The sequence below is a fragment of the Scyliorhinus canicula genome, chromosome 3, assembly GCF_902713615.1.
Source record: "Scyliorhinus canicula chromosome 3, sScyCan1.1, whole genome shotgun sequence".
NCBI lineage: Eukaryota > Metazoa > Chordata > Chondrichthyes > Carcharhiniformes > Scyliorhinidae > Scyliorhinus > Scyliorhinus canicula.
In genome coordinates, this window is record NC_052148.1 from 210,276,583 (window position 1) to 210,302,829 (window position 26,247).

Genomic DNA, 26,247 nt, shown 5'->3' on the forward strand with positions numbered 1-26,247 from the left:
TTCGATAAAGAGGGTTGGCTCTTGGGTGATAAAGGTACCTGCTGAAGTCCTGATTGATGACACCAGTGCGGAGGCCAGAGACCGAGTCGGAGACCCAATATAATGAGGCCTATGTTGCCATTGAGCGGTGCATTGGACTGCTCAAAATGCGGTTCCGGTGCCTGGTCTGCTCTCGTGGTACACTGGACCAGGAGGGGATGGTGGATGAGCCCGAGGAAGAGCCACAGGAGGAGCCTGAAGGTGGAGAACAGGCAAAGGCAAGGGATGGCATGCCCGGAGCTCCAGGGAAGCCCTCGTCCTCACCTACGTCTCATAGGATGAGGCATTGTCCGTCAGCTAACCCATTACTCCCCTCCCCCCCATTCCCCTCCTTCCCCCATTTCCCTTCTTCCCCTCTTTCCCCTCCAATGCTAACCACTGCGCCACCTTGTCGCCCGTTGTGAAGATTAATGGCAGAGGCTTCACATGTATCAGGAGTAGCATGTTTTAATAGTGAACATTGGTCATTTCAATTCCCCTTAACTACAGATTGTGACCCCAACCCCAGTACCCACTCTGTGATCGGCAATCTTCTTGATCAAACATGGTCTACTGCTACACCTAGCTGTGTCTCCAGGATGCACATCAGAGGTGGAGGCAGCATGCTGCCTTTCGTGCTCTGTAGCCTTTGATGTCCTTGGTGGATGTTCTCTGGAGGGCCTGGAGCAGGAGGGCCCCAACGACTTACTGGCATTGCTGTGCCACCCTGTTCTTCCCGCTGCCCTTGAGATTCACCGGTGTCAGGAGGGGGGATTCGGAAGAACTGGAGACAGCTGTCATCTCATTGGTGGCAGGCCCTGGGTTGGCCTCCAGTGTTTCCTCCTCCCTGATGGTGCCCGTAGGGCCCTGGGGTACCCATGGGATGGAGGGGCAGATGAAGTGAGTTCCAGAGGCCTGCGTCATCTGGCTCTGCCAGCTCTGGTGGCTTTCCATTGTCTGCAGCATGGTGTCAACGCCCTCGGCGATGGCCCTTAGTGACTGGGCCATGCTCTGCAGTGCCTCGGCAAGTCAACCTGTGTCTGGGACACATGCCGCAGTGACTGGGACATGATGTTGAGGCCTTCCACCATGGTCGTCACAGACTGAGTCATGCCTTGAACACCACCACTCACGATGCTCATCCCTTGCTCCCGGCTTTTCACTGCGTTCGCCACCCTCGCAGTGCTGGCCATGGTGCCAAGCATTGTCGACATCATGCCCGACGCCTGTAACCTTTGGGAATCCTCCAATCGGTTATGCACTCACTGGAATGTCGCTATCATCCTCTCCTGAATCTCATGGCTTTTTCCAAGCATCTGCATCAGCTCTGGAATAACCTTGTTCAGAGCCTTGGCATCTGACCGGGACTCAGCGGAGTCCTGGGATCTAGCAGACCTTTGACTGCTGAATCCCATGGATATTCATGCCTCCATCTGATGTGCATCAGCAACTCTGTGTTGCCCACCAGATTGTGCCCCAGAAGCCTGTCCATTAATATTGTCCACTGAGGTGTGTGTCTTTGTGCTGGTGGAAGGTGAGGGTGATAACTGTGATGCCTTGATGGTGGTCTCCTTGGAGCTCTCCACTGGTGGTCTCTTGGGTGGTGGGAGGTGAGGGGGTGACACGGTGGGGTGAACAACTCGGGTGGCCCTGGCCCCATCAGATGAAGATCCTGCGAGAGAATGGACATGTGGTCAGTGAGAGGGAAGGATCATTTTATCTGACATGAACAACTCACTTTAGACAGGTCATTTGGGTGAAGGAGCAGTGGATCCGCACCTGTGCGGTGCAAACCAACCTTGCAGTTGGTGACTGCTCTCTCGTCAGTCAACCCCGCGATCTCCAGGGCCCTTTCCTCAAAGGGGGTGAGGACTTGGATCTCTGATACTGTGGCCCATGTCTTGGACCTTTCCCGCTTATTATGGGCTATCTTCTTCTGTGAGGACAACAAGATGGCTTTGTGAGCCACGTGCTTGAGGGATCATGGAGGTCTATAGCAGGTTGGATGAGTGGGCACCACAACTGGACATGAAGGAGTTGTGCCAGTGGATACCATGGAGTGCTGAGGAGCAAGCACGAAGGTCGGACTGAGGGTGCGAGGTGTCAGCCAGTGATTTGTGGATTGGGGAGTTGGGAATTTGAGGGGTGGCAGGCATAAATCGATGCCAGGAGAGAGGTGGTAACTTACCCTTGCAGCTTGCTGGAGGTCATTGGTCGTCTTCCTACATTGTATGGTGGTCCTCCTAGTCATGCTGCTCCTACTGGCAATTGCTGCCACTGCCTCCCAAATGGCATCGACGATCCTGCTGCTGTTCCTCTGACCCTCTCGGGGAACAGGATGTCCTGTCTCACATCCACAACGTTGAGAAGCCTTGTGCAGTCGGCATCCCGAAACTGAGGAGCAGGTCTGTGCGCTGCTGTATGCTTGTGTACTGACTGGAGTGAATGGTGAGGGAGCGTTCAGAAGCAGCCCCACTTTGTTCACGGCGAGGTGTTGAGGTGCGAGTCAGGCAAATCGAAAGGCGAGACAGCCTGTAATGGCAAGAAGCTCGTGGGGGCTCATTTCCTGCATGAAGTGCCATTAAATACGGGCCGTGATCTCGCCAATGCGGCCGTCAAGAAATGCTACACCAATCGCGCCCAGTAGCACTTAGAAATTTTTCTCTTAAACTGCGGTCATAGTTTATTTTCTTCTCATCCTTGTGTGATGAGACCAATTGTAGCACTTAAAATTGTTACTTTGGCAAAGATCGGATAATACAGAACAAAGCTGTCTAACTTCAAACTACACTGTGCAATGCTCTCTCCCACTAAACTGTGAAATTTGTTGATGTGCGCCCCATTCTCAGGGCATGTACATAATCAATCCACAGTTGAAGTCCTGGGCCTATCATATTTTATCAGGCTGGGTTTAGCCTTGGGTGTCTGGGTATACATTGGCAGCATGTAAAACAATTATTAAAACATTTAAATAAGAGTCCAGTGCTTGATCTAGGAACGTTTCCTAATATTGGCCTGCTCTAGTGCTGGGTTGCCACGTTTAAGCTCACATAGCAACTTGGGCAGGAAAGATCCTTTCAACAACATTATTTAAAGAGCTGATCCAATACCAACAGGTTAGCTGCTGATTTGTTCCTTCAGGCTGCTGGTTAACGTCCAAACATTTATTTGTCTATCTAATGAATCTCGCAACTTAAAAAAAAATTTAGATTACCCAATTCAATTTTTTCCAATTAAGGGCCAATATAATGTGGCCAATCCACCTACCCTGCATATTTTTTGGCTTGTGGGGGCGAAACCCAAGTAAACACGAGGAGAATGTGCAAACTCCACACAGACAGTATCCCAGAGCTGGGATCGAACTTGGGACCTCGGCGCCGTGAAGCGGCAGTACTATTGTGCCGGCCCTGAACCTCACAACTTATTCTGACCTAGGAGAAGAAGTTTTTGCTGATGCTGAACTGTTTGTAGCTTCCTTCAAAGCATTGAGGTAATGTGGTAGAACCACCTTTGGATCTAGAGATCTAGAGAATTCGAGAAGACAGAATACAGTCGGAAAAACTGAAAAGAGAGCGGAGGAGTGCACTGAGCAGGAGAATATATCAAAAGTGGATCTTCCGTGAGGCATTCTCGAACCAGAAATACTTAGAGCAGTACACTTTGCAGGCCTGTGCCCTGTTTCTTTATAGCAGCCACCATGCAGTAATTCAGCACCTACCCTCTGGTTACAGGCTGGCTCAGATATGATTCATAACTTGTCAAGAACTAGGGCGCAGCACTGAAGAACGAGCTTACAGTGAGGGGATGTTGCCACCAGAAAAATCAGTGAACAGTCAGTCCACATGCTCAAACTGTGCATCCACTGTCTAAATCATTCAAGAGGGGCCCTACAATCAAAACTGATCAGGGTTCCAGATTCGTGGTCATCTGCATAACTTTACCATCATGAAGCACCAGCACTTATAGCAACTGAGCATCAAGAAGGACAGCAGCAGTAGAAGGAGGAGCTGAAGTAGCATTGACTACCAGTGTTCCTAGCTGCCAGAGCTCTCAAACAGCCACTCATCCAAGACCATTTCACCTGAACCACCTCAGGCACCATCAATAACCCAATGGTCGTACCATCATTGCTATCACCTTCTAATTGCCTTCCTTATGTTCAGCCTTCAGCAGCATGACCTTGCTTTATTATAAATTCAAATACCAACATCAAGTCCAGAATGAAGTGCATCTTAATTTCATCTGTGTCTAATAGTAGCAAGTATGATCAAGAGTCATCTTTGTGTAATCTCTTAGTGTCTGTCTTCTTTGCTTCTTTGCCTATCCTGATACAACTACAAAGTATTTCCCCAGAGATTGCAGCTTGGGATGTGGAAGACTGTTGATCTTCTATTGTGGAAGCTACAAATGACCATGGTGCATGACCTCAAGTAGCACTGGTCCTGACCGCCTCCCCTTAAACATCAACATTTCATCATACAATAATTGGTTGTATGACATTGACAAGGATGCTGGTGGAGTGGATGGCAGGGAAGCAGATATGCTGTCCTCCCAGCAGATGTCTCTCTCATGGAGGCAAGACCACAGCACAGCATTCCCATGGCTGTGAATGAGAACAGAGTGATGTGATGCTCTAAAAGCCCCTGCCAAAACTAGCCCACAACATCAAGGTGACCTGTCAAGAGTATCAGCAGATTCTCCATCATGGTGCACACCACTGTTGTGTTCACGGAGCTGACCACAAATCTCCAAGTGTGCTTTACAGCCAATGATGTACTTTTTGAACTATAGTCACTGTTGTAATGTGGGAAACGATTCCAGGTCCATGAGGCTAAACCGTGAAGGGTATCCTTCTTACAGGAGGTTCACAAACTCTCCTCTCTTAATCTAAACAAAAACCCCAGAGCTATTATATCAGTTCTGTTTCTGTTAATATTCCAACAAGAGCTTCGGAAAAGCCAATATCATTTGCTGTTGTGAAGTGCTTTGGGATGTCCTGAGGTCATGGAATGTGTCCGGTTCCCCAACAGCGTTTCCTCTGGACGCTCTGGCTTCCTCCCACAGTCCAAAGATGTGTAGGTTAGGTGAATTGGCCATTCTAAATTGGCTATTAGCGTCCAGAAAAGTTGGGTGGGTTTACTGGGTTATGGGAACAGGGTTAAGGCGTTGACCTAATAAGGGTGCTCTTTCCAAGAACTGATGTAGACCCGATGGGCCGAATGGCCTCCTCCTACACTGTAGCAATTCTATGATTTATGGTTTGGGCAGCACGGTAGCATGGTGGTTAGCATAAATGCTTCACAGCTCCAGGGTCCCAGGTTCGATTCCCGGCTGGGTCACTGTCTGTGCGGAGTCTGCACGTCCTCCCCGTGTGTGCGTGGGTTTCCTCCGGGTGCTCCGGTTTCCTCCCACAGTCCAAAGATGTGCAGGTTAGGTGGATTGGCCATGCTAAATTGCCCGTAGTGTCCTAAAAAGTAAGGTTAAGGGGGGGGTTGTTGGGTTATGGGTACAGGGTGGATACGTGGGTTTGAGTAGGGTGATCATTGCTCAGCACAACATTGAGGGCTGAAGGGCCTGTTCTGTGCTGTACTGTTCTATGTTCTATGAAGGTGGGGTGGGATTTCCCGTTAGCCAAAGCCGAAATTGGGAAAGGCGTTTGTGTGGAGAATTGGTTCCGATGACAAAATCGTGGCAGACAGAGCGATTTGACGCCAAATAGCAATGCTCCAGCACCTCGACGGTGGCGTCAATGCATTCCAGAATGCAAATACAGTAGACACCATTTGCATATCATTAGTGCTCGGTATTCTCCGGGCCTCCCCAATTGTCTCCCTCCACTGGGCTGGTTCCAATGGCGTGGTTCACATGTGCTTCTAAAAATCATAAAACTGGCATGGCGGCTCCTGAGGGAAAGAGAGGGCCTACGAAAGGAGTCCAACATCGCCATAGTTTGCTGACAGTTGTGCCCAGGCCAAGGAGTTTCTGCCAAGGTGCGAAACCTCCTGGGGGTGGCCAGGAGATGGGCTATGGGGTCGGGGTGGACAGGCAGAGAACATCATTGCCGCATCCGACAAGCCAGCCTTGCAGCTGCACACACCACTAACAACCCTCTTTGAACTTAGTGCCACAGGAATATAGGTGTCCCCCCAGGGCACCCACCTGAGTGTCCTCTGGCCCCAACCGACTCATCGGCTGAATGGGCATGCTCCAGCACAACCAGTGCCACCTTGTTGGCAGGGATAAGTGTGTGTGGTGATTGTAATGTGTAAATGCAGCTGCAGCTTGTCAGCCTCCCAAATCCCGCGAATCCCGCACCGTTTTTCATTGGAATGGATTGTGTACCACGCGGCACAGGTGCTAGCCCCTCAATGGTAGCGGAATTGGTCCAGATGCAGTGCTGGTTTTCCTGTCATAAAAGTTCACGGATTCTGCGTTGGCGTCAGCACTTAGTCTCCGAAACGGAGAATCCCGCCCACCATATTTTAGCAAACATTTTACAATAAATGGGTTAATGGCCCATTGAAATAGCATACTCAGGAATTTTGATACAAACCAGTTAACCAGTACAATACAATAAACAGTACAATAAAAATAGCTCAAAGCAAACTCACATCCTGCATGCCCTGTTCCTATGAGGGCAGGTGAATGATATGTACCCAAATTTTTGCCAATGTTACCCTGAAACCTACCATGAGGATGTGCACAAAAAGGAACCATGAACAACTTGCAGAATAAAAGACAGAAGAAAGAAAGAAAGACTGATGTTTATATGGCATCTTTCATGACCTCAGCGTGTCTCAAAGCACTTCACAGCCAATTAAGTAGTCGCTATTATAATATACGAAATGTGGTGATATGCATCACTGTAAACACACAAGGGGTTAATGTAACTTCGATTAGCTAGACACCAGAGGGAGCACCAGAGACATGACACACAGACATTCAACTAATAGGTCAGTAAGATAGGACACGACCAATGGGCATTCACGACACACACAGAGGTGACGCTACCACAGGAGGGCATTACACCAACCCATATAAAAGGACACAGCACACATGATCTTCCTCTTTCCAGTCGAGACACTCAGTGTGTACACAGGGTTGATTTGAAACACATCACACCCACCACGTGGATTGTAGCAGACTGGTTCGTCAGTCTGATTAGCTATAGCAGGATTAACAGGAGAGTTGAATCCAAGTAGGAGAATTATTAACGGTTTAAATAAACGTGTTAAAGCTATCTCCAAATCTGAACCTTCCTTTGTCAGAGTGCACATCAAGGAAGCAGCTTATGCTACGTCAAGAGCATAACAAAACATGGTACTCAGGAGTGACCGTTTGAATTCATATAGTTACAACTCAGCAAACAGTGACAACCAGCAACAGCAGCCAGGCAAGATGATGTTCAAGATTCCGGTTCCACAGCAGCTCAGGTACCAAGGCAATCTCAGTGAAAACTGGTGTTGGTTCAGGCAGAGATTCGAGATCTACCTGGTAGCGTCCAACCTAGATGGCGTGGCGGATGCAGAGAAAATAAAGCTTCTACTTACCATCGCGGGTCCAGAAACAGCTGAAAACGTCCAGACCTTCAAATACTCAAAGGGACAAAATAAGAGCGACTTCCAGGCAGTCCTGGACAAATTCCAAGAATTCTGCGAGGAATATACAAGAAAAAACAGTAAAGGAGGCGCCAAAAGTCACCATGAGGCGAAGGTAGGCTTTCCATTGAAAAAATCTGCAGTTTTGCATTGCAGCCATCTTGGTAAAGGTGCTGCACATGCGAAGTTGAGAAAAAGGCCCCAAGTAAAGAAACGGCGATCTGCGCATGCCAAATCGCTTCTACGACCTTCGTCTCACGCTTCGTGATGTCAGAGACCCCGGACCACGCCCACTTAAAGGGGAAATGTCCCAAAACACGGAAAACACGTTTTAAAGCTGTAGAACCCGATTCTTTCACCTGAAACGACAGCACAATGCCTGAAGTTCAACCAGTAGTTGAAAGTAACCTCCGCAGAACCCTGCAACAAGCAGTTAGCACCGCCCAAAGAGACGATACAGTCCTTGCATGAACAAAAAGTGACTCGAGTGACACAAGCCTCCACAGCAAGCTCGTGGACAGTGTCCACGATAGAAGCAACACAAGACTCCAAAGCGCAGTCCTTGCATGCACAAGACCATGAGTGTCTGGCACCTTCCTCTGAGCAACCAGCAGCAGATGACTATGACAGTCTACCACACTCCAGTGAACAACAAAGCGACTATGACAGTCCACCCAGATTGTTTGAGCCACCAGAAGAAGACTCTTGACAGTCTACCCAGCTCAAGTGAATGACAAGAAGCTACTGAGGCTCTATCCACCGTATGTGAGACAAGTAACAACAGCATCCCACTTCCCATACAAGATGTGTAATGTGACAGACATCAGCTAGAGTGTGCAGAGGCACTTGACAATCACAGTGAGACTACTGGTGACTCCGGTGACACCACTTTACTTCAAACCTCATTCGCTCGAGCCTCTCCACAAGCAAATGCATTCCTGAATGTTTTGACTCCAGACATGTGATGTGTTGGGTAAGCTGGGTCTACGAGGACTGCGTTTACTGCAGTGGTGAGAGAGACGGGCTTCCAAAACTTGAAGAAATGCAACTCGATTTTATTGAACACTTAACTACAATACATGCTTTAACTGTGGGTTGACACTATGCTGACATGACTGGAGACCTGAGGCTAACCTGACCAGACTATCTTACTACCACATGGTGTTTGTTCTAGTTGCTGCTCACGAGCTCTGACTGTCTCAGAGGCTTATCCCGAGAGAGCGGGAAAACTAGTGCCCTCTGGCTTTATAGTGGTTGTGTCCTGTCTGGTGATTGGCTGCTGTGTTCTGTGTGTTCACTGGTCATCCTGTGTGTCAATCACCGCCTGTCTGCGCACCATCATATACCTGGATGTATATTATGACAACATGGAGCATTTAGAAACCTCAGAAGAATCAAGTGAACCTAAAATGACTCCAGACGGGAGCATCGACAAGCCAAAACTGACTCAGGTGAAACAGACCAGACTCCAGACGGGGAGCATTGACGAGCCAAAGCTGATTCAAGTAAGCCGGACATGACTCCAGACGGGGAGCGCCGCGAACTCAGTGACGGCACGCTCAAGGAAACAGCAGATGCCACAAAGCACACTGACATGAGTAACTGTGTGAAGGACTCGTATTATCCACAGAGTGTGGTCCTTGAGCGCAGCAAACACGACAACGGAACCATCCAACACAACAGCAACAACAAGAAGCGTACCAAAGGCAACAACGTCAACAACAAGCACGACAAAAACAATAACAATGGAACAACGACTGGTACGACATGGTACAACTCTGCCCTTGAGGGACACTGTTACTGCTCAGCTCAGTACAATGACACACCATGGCAGGACGACAGATTGCATACATTGCTCCCACAAGCATCGGAAGAAAAAAAAGACTCCAAGTCAGCCAACAAAGTGATGTGACCACTTCTTGGTTCCTTACACACAGGGGCACTGATGGCGTTCACAAGGACATGCTACCATCAACATCACCAACTTACCAACCAAACAAGAAAGACACTCGACCAAATAATTAATGGATTTTGGGCTCATACATGTGATTTGGATTTATTGTTTAATGATCATTGTATAAAGCATCACATATCTACCTAGTTTGTTCAATTTTATTTAACACTGTACAAAAAATATGTAACACGAAAAAAGGGGGGATCTGGTGATATGCATCACTGTAAATACACAAGGGGCTAATGTAAATACACGTAGGCTAGCTAGACACGAGAGGGAGCACCAGAGACATAACACACAGACATTCAACCAATAGGTCAGTAAGATAGGACACGACCAATGGGCATTCAAGACACGCACAGAGGTGACACTACCACAGGAGGGCATTATATAAAAGGACACAGCACACATGATCTTCCTCTTTCCAGTGGAGACACTCGGTGTGTACACAGGGTTGATTTGAAACACATCACACCCACCACATGGATTGTAGCAGACTGGTTCATCAGTCTGGGTAGCTATAACAGGATTAACAGAAGAGTCGAATCCAAGTAGGAGAATTGTTACCAGTTTAATAAACATGTTAAAGCTATCTCCAAGTCTGAACCTTCCTTTGTCAGAGTGCACATCAATGAAGCAGCTTATGCAACATCAAGAGCAGAAAAAAACCAGGAAATAAGGCAGTGTTGAATTTAAGCACAGGAAGATTCTTCAAACGGCAATAAGCGAGTGACCAAATAATATTTTTATGTGATGTCGATCGGGGATAAATATTAGTCAAGAAGCGAAGAGAGCATTCCTGTGCTCTTTTAAAAAATCTTTATTTGATTTTAACATTGTTTAACATTCATCTGGGAGGGCCCACAATTTTCATCTCATCAGAAAGGTGGCACCTCCAGCAGCACAGCCGTTCCTCAGTGCTCTGTTGAAATATCAACTAAGGTTAGCACTCATGTCTTTGGAGTAGAATTTGAACTGCATTTAAAAAAAAATCACTTTCCTACTAGTCAGTTGGTAGCCTACCTTCAGTAATATAGCCAAGAATATGATCCCAGTGGAATAGAAAATCAAATTTGCAACCATCCACTGCGTAATGCTGTGCACTAGTGTTCCATTGTTGCACAGCTTTTATCAAAATTAATTGAACAATTATTTTGACAGCATATATGTGATGGCTGCCAATAGCTTCAGGTGCATGTTGTCAGGTAATGCCATTCATATTGATGGACTTATGATTGTGAATTAATTACTGTAAGTTTAACATTGATTATTAGCAATTTAATTATTGTGGATGATTGTGAACTACAGCTGCTGCTTCATGGTGTAAGCATTGGCTCTTTCATGTAATATCTATTATGCTTCCCATGCATATGACCCAATTTTTTAAAAAGCTGCAAAGTTTAATGCTCTAAGTATAGTGCCAAAGCTTAATCCTTGAAGATAAACAAATCTGTTGATGACATTTTGAACTGGGTGTGCATGCTCTACAAATAAAACTAATGGCATTTATGTTTGACAGGTGTTGTTCTTATGTGGGTAGACGTGGTAACGGTCCTCAGGCAATCTCCATAGGCAAAAACTGTGATAAGTTTGGGATCGTAGTTCATGAACTGGGCCATGTGATTGGATTTTGGCATGAACACACAAGACCTGATCGAGATGATCATGTGACCATCATTAGAGAAAATATCCAGCCTGGTAAGGTTCCATACGACAAAGAATTTGTGTTCTTGTTGATATATGGTTGTAGTTTACGAATAATCAGCTGTATTTATTTTCCAATAGTAGTCAAAAACTCTGGCTGGGATTTTCCATCTCTACCATTGACGGTCATTGTTTTGGGTGGGACAGAAAAATTTGGAGAGCCATTGACGCCTAACGGCTGCACGAATTTTCCTGTCCTGCCGGTGATGATGTCCACTGTTTGTCAAGTGAATGTATTATTAAATAAACATTTGTAAAAAGAGTGGTGGCACTGTGCACAAAGTGAAAAGGATGCAGATATGCTCTTCTGTTCAATTCAGTTCAATTAAGTTCAGTTCTAGGTCTAAATATCACCTGGCATAAAGAGATTGGATAGAAGTTCAGTGCATTTTGCAAGGAGGAAAAGATTCAATTTGTGCCCTATCTGGGTGGTGTCGGAGTGCTGGGCAAAGAGAATTTTGGCAGCAGTTTTGGAGCAGGTTGCCTGTCCACCCCTTTGGCAGAAGAGACAGGATTCTAGGAAACGTCAGGTAACAAGGTTAAGGAGATAATTTGCAAACTTCAAATTAAATGTACGTGCAAATATTCATCAATTGTAATCTGTCCGTTGTTTCACAAATTATTTCTGACTCATCAGTACCGAAGGTGTCAAGTAACTTTGGATAAGACAGGAAACTCTCAGGTTCAGCATTGGTGTTGCAAGGTCTGAATTATTTTCAGGTGCAGCTCATTGGGAGGGTGGGAGATTGCCTGACTGTCACACTGACCTAACCATCAGGTCAGGCCTGGCATTAGGTAGGTGAGGTAGTATCGGCTGGCAACACCGCACAGTATTTATGTGAGCCAGGAGGAAGAATTCTCACAAAGGAATTTTAGGACCTTTCCTGAGCTGCTCTCAGTGGCTCCAATCGGGACACTGGTTAGGCTGCACAATTCCTAGAGCAAACGGGAGCAAATTGGAGTGTGCAGGATATGCCTTTCTGTCTTGGACTACTAAATTGCACCCAGGCGCGAACAACTGAGCTAGTGACCCAATTTGCATATTCAAACAACTTCTTGTTGGAAACCGCTGGACATGCTGGTCATCCATTTATAGGACTTGAAAATTGTGCAGTTGGGCCTTGGACATCTGTGGGACAACTAAGGTGCCTGTCTCCCATTTCCAGGTTACAAATGGGTAGTCAGCAAGTGAAAATTAACCCCAGCAGTAATTGAACCTATCTGGTGGAAATGTGAAAAGTCTGTATTTTCAGTTCAGCACAGTATAATAACTAAACAATTTGAAGCCGAGCTATTGCTATATTGTATGTGGAATGCGAGGACAGGGAAAGCACCCTTGAATTTCAGAACTTAAAAGTGACCTTTAAGGTATAGTCCAAAAATGATTGGACTTCTTTCTTGGTATGGGGAGAAGCCCCATCTGAGGTGGAATTTTTCACTGGCATACTGTTCCTGGTGGCATAACTAGAAGCTTCAATTCTGTCCTTTCCTGATTCCGTGTGATTACAATTAAGATTGGAAGTGCCAGTAACATGCATGGGATACATGTACGATTCTGCAGAGGGAGAAGCTTCTCGTAGGTGAAGCCCACTGTCAGTTGAAAGTGCAGCAGCTATGGGCTGCCTATTAAAGAGCCTTCTGTTCCAATGGAGGGGGATGGGATGGGGAGGGGTGGAATGCTGTGCATTGCTGCCAGGACACTGCAGTGCTACAGATTGAGAAATTTCTCTATATGAAGACCTCTCCCCATCAAATCATGTTGGATCGCTGACAAAGAACTATCCCTCATATCAGTGATGTATGCCTGCAGGTTCTCCTCCTGGCCGTCAGGGAAAGGCGAGAGGTACTCTTTCTTGGCAATGGTATCAGGAGACCCTCCCACCTGAATAAGGTAGCCGAACGGAGGTCACAGAGGAGGTGAGCAACCCTGGGGTAATAAATCGATCCTGGGTGCAGTGCAGAAAATGGGTCAAGGACCGCCATCATCAATGAGGTGCCTTTGACAGGACTCTCTCATGGGATCATCAGTGATATATACGTGTGATTGGGCAGCTATGCCAGAAGAGTGAGTACATGATTCGCCTTAGTGTCACATGGCAATTCATGGAATATACAGTGAAGAAGGAGGCCATTCGGCCCATCGAGTCTGCACCAGCCCTTGGAAAGTTCGCCCTACTTAAGCCCACATCTCCACCCTATCAACATAACCCAGTAACCCCACCCAATCTTTTTGGACACTAAGGGCAATTTAGAATGGCCAATCCACCTAACATGCACAACTTTGGACTGTAGGAGGAAACCGGAGCACCCAGAGGAAACCCACACAGACACAGGGAGAACGTGCAGGCTCTGCACAGACAGTGATGCAAGCCGGGAATCGAACCTGTGACCCTGGAGCTGTGAAGGAACTGTGCTACTGTGCTGCCCAATTGAGACCAAAATATGTGGAAATGTGCTTTTTGTGTGCACTTTGATGTAACTTGTGACTGACCGGCTAATATGTATGATGGAGATGCTTGCAGATGAGTTGGTTAGGCGTCACTTGACACGACATTAACTCCTCACTTTGTCATGTGGGACAAGCTGACCTACAACATCAGGAACAGAAGACAGACAGGAAGGGGAGTGCCAGAAATCAGGCTTCCTCACAACTGCAGAGGAAGAGGCAATGGAAATGGTTCACAAAGAGGATGGGAGATGCCTTGCAGGCTGCAAGGCTGGGCCAGGAATAAGAGGCAACCATCTGGTGGTGACATACGGGCATGCAGCATCGACGCAATGAAATGTGACATGCTCAAATTGTGATGACTCTTAATGTGATTTTGTTCTTCACTACAAGTCACCTCCATCCAAGGCCCAGGCCGCAGCTATGGCAGGAGTTCAAAGACTCCACTTCAACGGATGAAGAACCCAAGGCACCTTCCCCTGCCTCATCGGTGAACACTGTCAATGCAGTTACGCCCACACTGTCCACAGAGCATTTGAATCAGATACAGGAACTCAATCTGTGACCACAGCACAGGCACACGCCAGTAGCTGAGTAAGGCTGTGGCAGCTGGGTCCCTTGACGATTGGACAATTGCTGGGGACTAGGCCTCTGCTGAGCCCAACACTGATGATTGCCTCTGGCTGCAGCTACAAGAAGCTCACTGGACATGCAGCAAAAGATAGGAGAAAATATGATGCTCGGGATTATACACAGCTTTGCATGGGGCATGGCAAAATCCACGCTAGCCATGAGTTCTGCCATGTCTCAAGCATTTGAGTGCATGACTTCATTCATTAATAGGATGGTAACTGCCACAGAGAGGCAATTTATTGGATCTGTATTCCATTGCCGAGGCTTGAGCTCAGTGGAGCAGTGACTGGAAGAGAAGCAACCTTTCCCCACAGGCAGACAGAGAAACGTCTTTGAACACTGACCTGGTGGAATAGCACATGCCAGTTTTCCCAGGGCTGTCTTCTGAGGACACCACCAGGGATAGCAGGCTCTTCTCTTCCCTTCTGCCCTTGACCTCCGTTATAACTAGCAGGTGAGGCCAAGGAGGATGCAGATTGCACCTTTGCAGGAGACCCCCCAGTGTACTGGAGCTGTCAGGGCTCCACACTTTTCAGGGGGCACCCAAGGCTGCAGGACATGACACTAAGCAGATTGCCTCCACTTCAGCACCGGATGTTGAGGTTGCAGCTAGATACAGCAGCAGGAAAAGAATATTTAAAACATAACAGCCCAAAGCTGGTACAGGTGATTTATCTATCTGTTTAACACTTGCAAATATATGTACAAGATGGTGTTATTTCTTTATTCGTATGCACATTTTGTTCATTTTCAATAGCCTGTTGTAGTGAGAGCTAATGATCATGGCACGCCCAATATTTGGCACTTTGATGGTTCCAGAGGAAATAAGTACATAAGCAGTATTGTTGAATAAGATATGTTGGGTGAAATCTTTTGTTTTTTGCAGAGTGCTGGTTGAGGCAAGAAGACCAGTGTGTAGCTTGGTAGCTGCAAGAGCAGCTATTCCCGCCACGTTGTGTAGAACTGTGCAGAAAGAAAACCTGCAGGTGTGATCCAGTGAGTAGTGCCAGGATGCTAGAGACATGTGCCCCTTCCCCCCCCCCACCCCCCTCCCAGAGGCAAATGTGTGGACGACTATGTGCCAAAGAAAGCAGTACGTACGTTCCCCAACCGGAAACCATGGCTCAATCCCGAGATTGACTCCCTACTGGAGGACAGGTCTGAGGCGTTCAAGTCAGACGACCCTAACCTATATAAGTAATCCAGGTATGACCTCTGCAAAGCCATCCGAGATGCCAAGAGAGAATAACAGACCAAGCTAGAGTCACAGACTAGCGTTACAGAATCTGGGTGGTTGTGGCAAGGTCTTTGTAGCCTAATAGGCTACAAAGCGAAGCCAAGCAGTATCTCCAGCAGCAGCACATCCCTCCCCGATGAACTCAGTGCATTCTATGCTCGGTTTGAGCAGGAAACCAACGATCCGCTGTCGAGTGCCCCAAGCAGCCCATACACACACATACCCACCATCACAGCATCCGAAGTCAGATCTGCCTTCCTGAAAGTGAACGCTCAGCAGGCAACGTGTTCGGACGGGATCCTTGGTTGTGCACACAGAGTCTGTGCAGAACAGCTGGCAGATGTGTTCGCGGACATCTTTAACTGTCCCTACTCCGCTCCAAGGTCCCCACCTGCTTCAAGAGACCACCATCATACTGGTGCCAAAGAAGAACCAGTCCGGTGGCTCTGACTTCAGTCGTAATGAAGTGCTTCGAGAGGTTGGTCATGAAGCGCATCATCTCCATACTCCCAGAACACCTTGATCCACTACAATTCGCATACCGTCGCAACCGGTCCACAGCAGACACCATCTCCCTGGCCCAACACTCATCTCTAGAGCTTCTCGACAACAAGGGCACCTACATCAGACACTGATTTATTGACTACAGTTCCGCCTTCAACACCATAGTCCCAGCCAAACTCATATCAAAACTCCAAAACTAGGACATGGCTCCTCACTCTGCAACTGGACCCTCGACTTTCTAACCCACAGACCACAATCAATAAGAATAAACAACAACACCTACTCCACAATAGTCCTCAATACCGAGGCCCCGCAAGGCTGCGTACTCTTCACCCCCTACTATACTCCCTGTACACACACAACTACGTGGCAAAATTTGGTTCCAACTCGATCTACAAGTTTGTTGACGATATGACCATAGTGGGCCGGATCTCGAATAACGACGAGTCAGAATACAGGAGGGAGATAGAGAACCTAGTGGAGTGGTGTAACGACAATAATCTCTCCCTCAATGTCAGCAAAACTAAAGAACTGGTCATTGACTTCAGAAAGGAAATTACTGTACATACCCCTGTCAGCATCAATGGGGCCGAGGTGGAGATGGTTAGCAGCTTCAAATTCCTAGCGGTACACATCTCGAAAAATCTGTCCTGGTCCACCCACGGCGCGCTACCACCAAGAAAGCACAACAGTGCCTATACTTCCTCAGGAAACAGGAAATTCGACATGTCCACATTAACTGTTACCAACTTTTACAGATGTACCATAGAAAGCATTCTATCTGGCTGCATCACAGCCTGGTATGGAGACTGCTCAGCACAAGACCACAAGAAACTTCAGAGAGTCATGAACACAGCCCAGTCCATCACACAAACCTGCCTCCCATCCATTGACTCCATCTACACCTCCCGCTGCCTGGGGAAAGTGGGCAGCATAATCAAGGATCCCTCCCACCCGGCTTACTCGCTCTTCCAACTTCTTCCATCAGGCAGGAGGACATGTACGAACAGACTCAAAAATAGCTTCTTCCCCTTTGTTACCAGACTCCTAAACAGCCCTCTTATGGACTGACCTCATTAACACTACACTCTGTATGCTTCACTCGATGTCGGGTTTATGTAGTGACATTGAGTACATTGTGTTGCCCTATTATGTATTTTCTTTTATTTTCTTTTCTTTTCATGTACTTAATCATCTGCAGAGCTGCTCGCAGAAAAATACTTTTCACTGTACCTCGGTACACGTGACAATAAACAAAATCCATCCACTTAGCTGTGCGCCACCAGCAGGATCTCTCCACCTGGTTCACTTTTGGCAAAAACCTGTTGTAAACCTCACTGTTGTGACCTTGGGGCATAATTTTCCATTATTTTGGCTGTGTTGTTTTGGGCGAGAAGACGAGAAAGAAATGCATCGGCCCATCGGTGCAATTTTGCGCTGAATTTTTAGGCATTTAAAAATGAAATTCACAAGAATTCACACAGTGCCCATGGCGAGATGGCTCTGATTCACCTGTCCAAGGATCAGCTGAGCATTTCAATCAGGGAGATGCTGCATTTAAATGCTTCCCCGTACTTGTTCAAAGTCTAGCCAAGAGGGAGGCTGCTAGGAAGGTTGCCCTGTATTTCATGGTTGCCGGATGCGGGAGAGGAGAGGCATGCTCTTCTTTACTTGTAATCAGGGTCACCAACCCTGCATGAGAGGCAGTGGCACCACTGGTCAGTGCCTGCACAGAAGGACAGGAGTGCAGTGCAGAAAGTAAGTTGTTACGTCGCCAGCAGTGGGGGATGGGGAAAATATGAAAGTGAGATCTCGCTGGCAAGATTCATGTTTTCTGACTCTCGGATTTTACCTCAACGTTGCCATTTGCATTCGTGACAAATACGGGCATAAAATCATGGCCCAAATTGGGGGGGACAATACAGCCGGGAAGCCCTATAATTAGATAATTTATTGAAATGAGTTTCCTGACCTTTCTCGGCTGAAATCTTTACACACCACCAGCAGAGGAGCAGGAAAAATCCAAAACCATTGGCTTGCTTAAAATGCAGTTCTGTTGCCGTAACCATTAGAGGATCTCAATAGGCACCTTCAAGGATATTATGAATAATCATGGTCTGATGGCACTATGGACACAACATGGACACACATTGCAACAGGAAGAGCACAAGAAGCATCACCCATCCTCAGATGACAATGAATTGCCGGGGCCTAAATACAAATGATACTTTAGTGGATGCCAGAGCCATAGAGAAATGAGCAAAGGATGCCAGGAACAAACTGATCTCTGCAAGGCTCGCCCAACGATACGTTGCATGACTATCGTCCCGTCATCTTACTGGGCGCAGACCTAGTCCTGCCATCCTAACTTGCAGAGTTAACTATAAACCTGCATCCTCTACTGCCTAGAATACAACGGGAGTGGAGTTTTGTCATTCACACTCGCTTGTGATTGTATCTTTGGGGCACTTGGGCATACATTTAACAGCCTGTCTTGTCCAATTATTCAGATCTAGCACCATCTTTAAAGTGCACCATCTTTAAAACTGTACTTATCATAGTTATACCCATTGAGAGTAATTTCGGCCAACCTCACTTAGAGTGTAGTTGAGGTTGCATTTTGAGTCATGTTCCACAGATGATCATCAGAAAGTGGATGAACATTTAATGAAGATTGCACGAAAATGCAATGGCTGTGATTCTACGCCGTATTTGCCGTAAGCCCAAACGGCGATGTGGGCACAAAATATCATAAGAGTCAGAAAATGAGAATTTCGCCTGGATGGCTCTAGTGGAGGAATGAGATTCATGGGAGTGCATCTCTGCTTTGTGCTGTGGATACCTCACTGGTTTCATCAGCGATTTCCACAGTAGATAGTCTTATCACTAAGGATGCATCTGCTGAAGTGGACTGGGAATTCAAACGTTTTTGGGAACCATGAGTCTCAACTAATTCAACTACCATGCAGATCATGTTTCCCATTCTTGCAGGCTCCTTACAATCACCCCAACTTTGCTCGGGTTTTGAAATGTAACCAGTCTGATTGACAATTCGGGCTTTCTGTACTCATGTGACCATGTCATAATCATATGGAGGCGTTCATCTTGAGATCAGGCCAATAAAGCTCTTAAGGAGTACATACTACAGAAGTACAGCTATCCTAATACTTGCAACATGGTGTCAGCCGAGAGTGGTAAAAATAGATTTTTGAACCTTGCAATAGAAGCAGAGAAGACACGGAGAACCCACAAACACAAAAGGTCAAAATCTGTAGAAAAACACGGCTGAAAAGATAAAAGAAATACAAAGGCTGCAGGAGATGAATGAAAAGCACACACAGGCTGCAAGTGAAATTAATGGCTGCCGAGAAAAGGGACAAAAGTAAAGCACACACGAGTTGGTGCCAGGTAGACATTTCAAGAAAAATCTCTCACAGAAGCACACGCAAATGAAAATTGATGTCCTTATACTTGCAACACCTCTCATGATTTTTCCAACTTTAAATTCTATCACTTCCAAAATGATTGTGAGGATTACCTGGTTTAAGCTGGTTGAGGCATTTCGTGGCACATCTCTGTTTTGCATCTCACCGTTACCCATTGTTTTAAACTGCTGACAGCAAAAATATAAATTCAGGTGCAACTCCTTAAAAAGTAAAAAAAAATTCATCACTTGTTTGCTTGATTGCAGCAAGAGGAAAACTCTTCCTTGAGACACCCCAAGCTGCTTTGAAATATGGAACATATGGGCAGCACGGTGGCACAGTGGTTAGCATTGGTGCCTCATATTGCCGAGGTCCCAGGTTCGATCCAGGCTCTGGGTCACTGTCTGTGTGGGTTTCACCCCCACAACTCAAAGATGTGCAGGCATCTTAATGCCCCTTAATTGGAAAAAATGGATTGGGTACTCTAATTTATTAAAAACAAGAAATATGGAGCATATAAATCAAAATGTTACCTTCGGCTGGAATTTAGTGCTCTCCCTCCCTCCCCTGGAGATGGCTGCAAAGTGGATCAGCCCATACCATGTGGCTGGAAAGTGCAGGGTGAAATAATCCCCTCAAGTAAATTCAGACTAAGGATGACCTTCCTACCTGGAGATTACTTGAGGCCCTTAAGTGGCTATTTAAAGGCTTCATCCAACTGCCACTGGTATTTGATCAGTGGCTGATAGGGGCTATGCATGTCAGCAAACTCCAGTTAAATTCTGCGGTTAGGCCTGTAACTAGTTCGGGAGGCATCCATTCATCTCTGTCAATCTGTGGCCAACAAAATGTTCCAGATGAGGAAAGTGAGGGAACCTCTGGAATCTCATCCCTTACCATTCTGGGTGGCCCCACACTGGCCCTCGTGGTTCTGCCTCACTCAGCATTGTCCAGGGTTTCAAATTACGATCCTCCTCCTAGGTGTCAATGCAGTGTCAGCAGTGGCCACTGCTCCCAGTGGAGCTACTCGTACTGGACAATTGCCAGCTTCCAAATGGCTGGCAGCTCTGAGGTAGATTATCTGTACCACACCAGAACGGTAGTGTGAAATTGCCTCTGGTGAAATGGGGAGCTCTGTCGGCAATGAGTGAGCTGCCTAGAGTTACTCCTGACACGACAAGTGTTCACAGCAGTGTTCCCAGCAGCCCTCCAGCCAATCAACAGGTCCAGCACGTGATCATTAAATTTTGTCCTTTGTTTCTTCCTCTGCAGGTGGTCTCTGACAGGCTTAGTATTTCTGGCATTTCCTTCTTTTATTTGTATTCCCACGATTTATCCACAGTTTTCTTTCTCATTTTGTTTAGCTATATTTGATGAATGCAGAAATTGTAATGTTTTTTAAAAATATTTTGTTGCAGTAATATTATTTAAAAACCCTGGTTTAAAATATGTACTGCCAGTATGTCTGCTGAAGCTGTAATTAAATAGTCGTTTAAAATGAGGAAAAGTGAGTTTGATTCTAGCTACTTACTTGGTTATAGATAAAGGGCTAATTGAATCATATTTTGATTGCTGGAGATTCCCTGGAGTGTAGATATTTTATGAGGGAGTGGTCTTTCGTCCCAGATAAGCAGGTCATGGAACTTAGTGGTATACAGATGATGTAATTAATGAGAGAAGCCAGGTCTGTCCATAGTTTTAAAGTTTGTGTTAGGATTTTAAGTTCAACAGCAGTTTTGACCATATACTGTTAGGTTAAGCAGAAGTGTTAGATCTGCTCTTGAAAGGATCTCTCTCTACGTATCTGCACAGATCACCAGAAGTAAACCTGTTGTGTTAACTTTATTTACAAGTGGCATTTGGACTGTATTGGGTTGCTTAATTAGAATTAGTGGCAGGTGTAGACAGTAAGTTCAAGTTTTCCTTTTATTTAAGAACTGTTTAACTGGTAATTGTAAAGCTATATCTGTTATGTTAATGTGGTTAATTCTGTGTTTAAATTAAAGTTGCTTTGACAACATAAAATATACCTATTGGTCAGAGTCATCACTCCTGGGGTGAAGTATCCTTTCCTCACGGTTTAACAGATAGAAAAACTCTTTGGATTTCTCGTCCAGTACCCTAACAAAAGTTGGGGTTAGGTCCGGTTACTAACAATATTACATATTTCACTTTTTGAACAATTGTTAGTTGATTGCAATAAGAGGAAATCTCTTTATTAAATCAGAAGACAAGGACAGTAAGATTTCCAGAGTTGTTCCCATTGTGATGTGGTTTCAGATTTAAAAAATTAATGTGGCACAGTTAAGAAACTCAGCATGTATTTGGGGAATTCAAGAATCCATGTGAAGGTAACGGAGGGTCCTGAAATCCTCTGTTAAGAGTACAAGTGGTGAAAATCCATGATTAATGTATCACCTACTGTGATTTTCACTTTAGATTAAATATACGGGATTAATTGTTTACAGTTGAGGCTTTGATAGTTTGCCAACTGAGAATATTTTTGGCATGACTTTTTAAATTCAAATTAATTACTTTTTATTGTATAATCTGCTTACATTATATGAAGTGTTAATTCCTCAAAGCGTTTGCCGTAGTTTTCGTTGAGTGTGGTTTCTAAATATTAAGAGTTAAAAAGTCAAAAAGGATTGTTTTCCCACATGACCTATTTAAAAAAAATATTTTACAGTACCCAATTTTTTTTTCCAATTAAGGGACAATTTAGCATGGCCAATCCACCTAACCTGCACATCTTTGGGTTGAGGGGGTGAAACCCACGCAGACACAAGGAGAATGTGCAAATTCCACATGGACAGTGACCCAGGGCTGGGATTCGAACCTGGGTCCTCAGCGCCGTAGGCAGCAGTGCTAATCACTGTGCCGTGTGCCGCCATGACCCACTAATGATAAGAACATTGCAATGAGTTCATGTTGCTGCTGACCATTCAGTAAGAATCAAGCATTGTGAATTTTTATGGATTACATATAGTCAAACATATTACAGTTGCATAGTCTACTGTGAGATTCTTATTTAAATAGATACCCACAATGAGATTCAATTGAACAGTCTGATATTTCAATGATAGAACTTCCACTGAATATCAAATTAAGATCACAAGTAACATTGAACTTTGTTTTCCCTTGGAGTGCACTTTTTAGTCCTTGGATGAGACACTGAAGACAGTGGGCGGGATTCTACGTTTGCCGATGCCAAAATTGCAAAGCATTACTTCCGATGCTGAAATCGTGCTAGGCGCCGGTTTGACAACAAATTGGTATGCTTCGGCTCTGCGGAAATGGCGTAAATGCGTCACTCACTGCGCGGGTTAAATGTAAAGTAGACATATCATTAGCGGCCCTGACGCCCGATGGGGTCGGATACCGATGGGGTAGGGGTGCGGGAGTGGGTGGGGGGGGGCATGCGTGGGTGGGGCTCGCAGTGCCAACTAGGACCATCATGTAGCCCATGGAACCTGGTTGGACATGGGAGTATACGCCATGCTAACATGTTGGCCTTTCACCGCCGGCAGAGAATGGCATTCAGACACCAACCCGCGATGCTGGCCGCTGTGGTGATGGCCGCAGTCCTACGAGATGCCCTGCGGCCGTGTGAGCGGGGTCGGCTCAGAAAGGAGCGGGAAGCTGCAGCAGAGGAGCAGGCTGCAAGGGGGCAGGTGGTGGCCGCACAGTCTGATGGGCCGGCCGCCCAACAGGCCGAGGAGGAGGGGGTGCCATGGAGGCACCGCATGAGGTCCCGCGTGTACCGCAACCACATGTCGTTTGAGGGCCTGCTGGACCGGGCATGCAGATGGACATTGCAGATTAGCAGAGGGACTTGAAATACATCTGCCAGATGATGGCACGCCTGGTACCACGGGGGTATGGTGGAGGACATCCACTCCTAGTGACTGTTAAGGTGACGGTCGCCCTCAATTTCTATGCGACGGGGTCATTCCAGTCGCCGAGTGGAGACTGTGCGTTATGTAGCAAACATCGGTGCACAGGTACATCCGTGCAATCACGGACGCCCTATATGCCCAGGCGGACCAGTAAATCCTGTTCCATGTGGACCGCACCCACCAGGATGCTCGGGCAGCGGGGTTCGATGCCATCGCCGGGATGCCCAGAATCCAGGGGGTGATCGATGGTATGCATGTCGCCCTAGAGGCACCTGCAGATAACAGGCCACTATACACTAACAGAAAGGGGTTCCACTTCATGAATATCCAGCTGGCCTGCGATCAACAGGGTGAGGATGTGTGGGGGGGTGTCCACACATGTGTCATGGGGATGCGCAACTAAGCAGGGTCTCACTTGCTCACCTGCCGCCGACCTCCATGTCGGCGACTTCCCTTTCCTCCAGGCCGCCGATCATGTCCAGTGCCCTCTGCTCGGGCATGGTGAGGGGCCGCAGGTCTGGTGGTCCTCCTCCGGACTTCACCCACTCCCAGAAGTTGTGCGCGGCCTTCTTCTGGGCTGGGGGGGGGAGGGGGGGGGACACAAACAACGACAGCATTAGACGTTCCGACGCATGCAGCCCAGGGGTTGGGTAGATGATGGCATCAGTGGCCAGGGCACCTGGCTATTTCAGCTGGCATGGGTACTGGCATGTGTGGCAGGGTGAGTGTTTGGCTGTCCCCCGGGGGGAGGGGGGGAACGGAGTGTGTGTGTGTGTGTGTGTTAGTGCCAATGCCCTAGGAGGTTAGGCAGTTTCTTCCTGCACTGGATGCCAGTCCAGACGATGTTGCCCACGGCGCTGCCACGTCTTCCACCTGTGCCTAGGCAGGGCAAAAGGCGGCGCCTGGTGGTCTTCCTCCTGGGCCGGGGTACAGCATCATCCGCCTCTCCTCCACGGCGTCCAGGACGGTGTTCGGCTCAGCGTCCCTGAACAGTGGCGCTGCTCTCCATGCAGCCATCTTGTTGACTGGGTGGTATGTGTGGGGGGGGGGATGGATCGTTTAAGTGCGGCTGCGGCGTGTGGGCCTCATGTGCAGCAAACACGGACCCGGTGAACCCGGCGCCGTTTCACGTGGAACCGGTTGCGCCCACGTGGCGATGGTGCTAGCCCATTTAGAGTTGCTGAATCGGTGGACCTGTTGCGCCATTTTTCCTGTCGTGGAACACCACTATTTCCACGCCGGCATCAGCACTTAGTCTCAGAAACAGAGAATCCAGCCCACTGCCTTACCTGATAAAATGCTTTAGGAATTACTCGAGAGGCCAATTTTGTCTCCTGACATTATGTTAATAGTGATGGAATTGCCATGGAAATGTTCATCCTTTCACTCTAGAAGTTAAATAGAGATGTGATAAAACAGTAAATGGTTTATATTAAATCCCAGGTTTGTGGAAATGATTTACAGGATTGCATTTTAGTCTGATTGGTGGGAGGATGCACTATTGGTGATTTCAACACACTTGATGTTCCTTGTTTAATTTAAGGTATCATTAAAATGAATCCTAGCAGTTTAAATAAATCACAGATATTTCCAGGATTTTGATATCATCAAAACCTTTCATTGGAATTAAAGCTCCGTCCGTCTGGGGAGACGATGGACTGTGCCAAAGGTGTGTGTCACTTTTGTATTGTACATTGTCTGTTTAGGGCTGTCGAAGCTGATTCTAAATATTGCTAAATATCAAAAATAGTTTGGGACATCATCAACAAGTCAGTGATGAATCCTAAATATTTATCACTTATTAAAATAGTTTCAACATTGTTGTTTAATTCATTGTTCTGTTCAATTCGATTGTGAATAAGTATATTTACCCCTGCGCATTATCACGCTGCAGTATTGGAAAATCCTTTATGCAATGCTTGTCTTCTTTAGAGAGCAGTGATTGTTATGTCTGAAAGTATCTTCCTGCACCAGCAATATCAGTAACAACTTGATAATATTTCTCTTTTTCCAGTGGTGTTATTTAAGGGACGAATATTGAGAGACGGAAGTTCCTCTCTTTTCCTGATTGTGCCATTGCATTTGTAACATCCATATGTATTCTAGGGACCGATAGACATATTCCAAGTTGGCACCTCTGACAACATAAAATCTCTTTACGTGCACTGAGGTGTTAGCCTGGATTTACATGTCTGGTGTGTGTGGCTTGAAGCCTTGAATTTCTACCTCTTATTCCAAAATAAGTCAAGCTAATATTGTTGAATAATAATTGGTTGCAATTATAACTGGGTACATTACAAGTATTTATATTAACATTCAGCATAAATTGTGTAGTATGCTGTGGCAAAATGTCAGGAAATCGGGCAGGTTAGGCTGCATGCATATAATGCCCTTGATTTCCTTTGTTCAAGTTAATGGCTAAATATCAACTGTAGCTTATGCTGTGGTGATATGCGTCGCTGTAAATATACAAGGGGTTAATTCAAATACACTAAGACTAAATAAACACGAGAGAGAGCCCCAGAGACGTCATGGCACACAGACATTCAACCAATAGATCAGTAAGATAGGACACGACCAGTGGGCAGTCAAGACTCCCAGAGGTGACACTACCACAGGGGGGCAACCCATATAAAAGGACATGGCACACGTTCTCTTTCTATCAGCGACACTCGGAGAGACAGGAGCAGATCAGGACGCATCACACCCACCGCATGGATTAGAGCAGACTGGTTAGTTAGATATAGTTACGATAACGAGATCAGCAGGAGAGTCGAACTCAAGTAGGAGAATTGTTAACTGTTCAATAAATGTGTTAAACCTATCTCT

The 26,247-nt window shown here is 46.5% G+C and overlaps 1 protein-coding gene across 3 annotated transcripts in view; it reads left to right on the forward strand.

Moving 5' to 3' along the window:
- Window positions 1-26,247, forward strand: part of LOC119963269 (tolloid-like protein 1) — a 484,046-nt gene that overhangs the window by 226,457 nt on the left and 231,342 nt on the right. For all 3 annotated transcript variants that reach the window (XM_038792118.1, XM_038792119.1, XM_038792120.1), the window contains one exon: window positions 11,090-11,268. In XM_038792118.1, coding sequence (XP_038648046.1) covers window positions 11,090-11,268 — 179 coding nt within the window. The remainder of the gene's footprint in view (window positions 1-11,089; window positions 11,269-26,247) is intronic.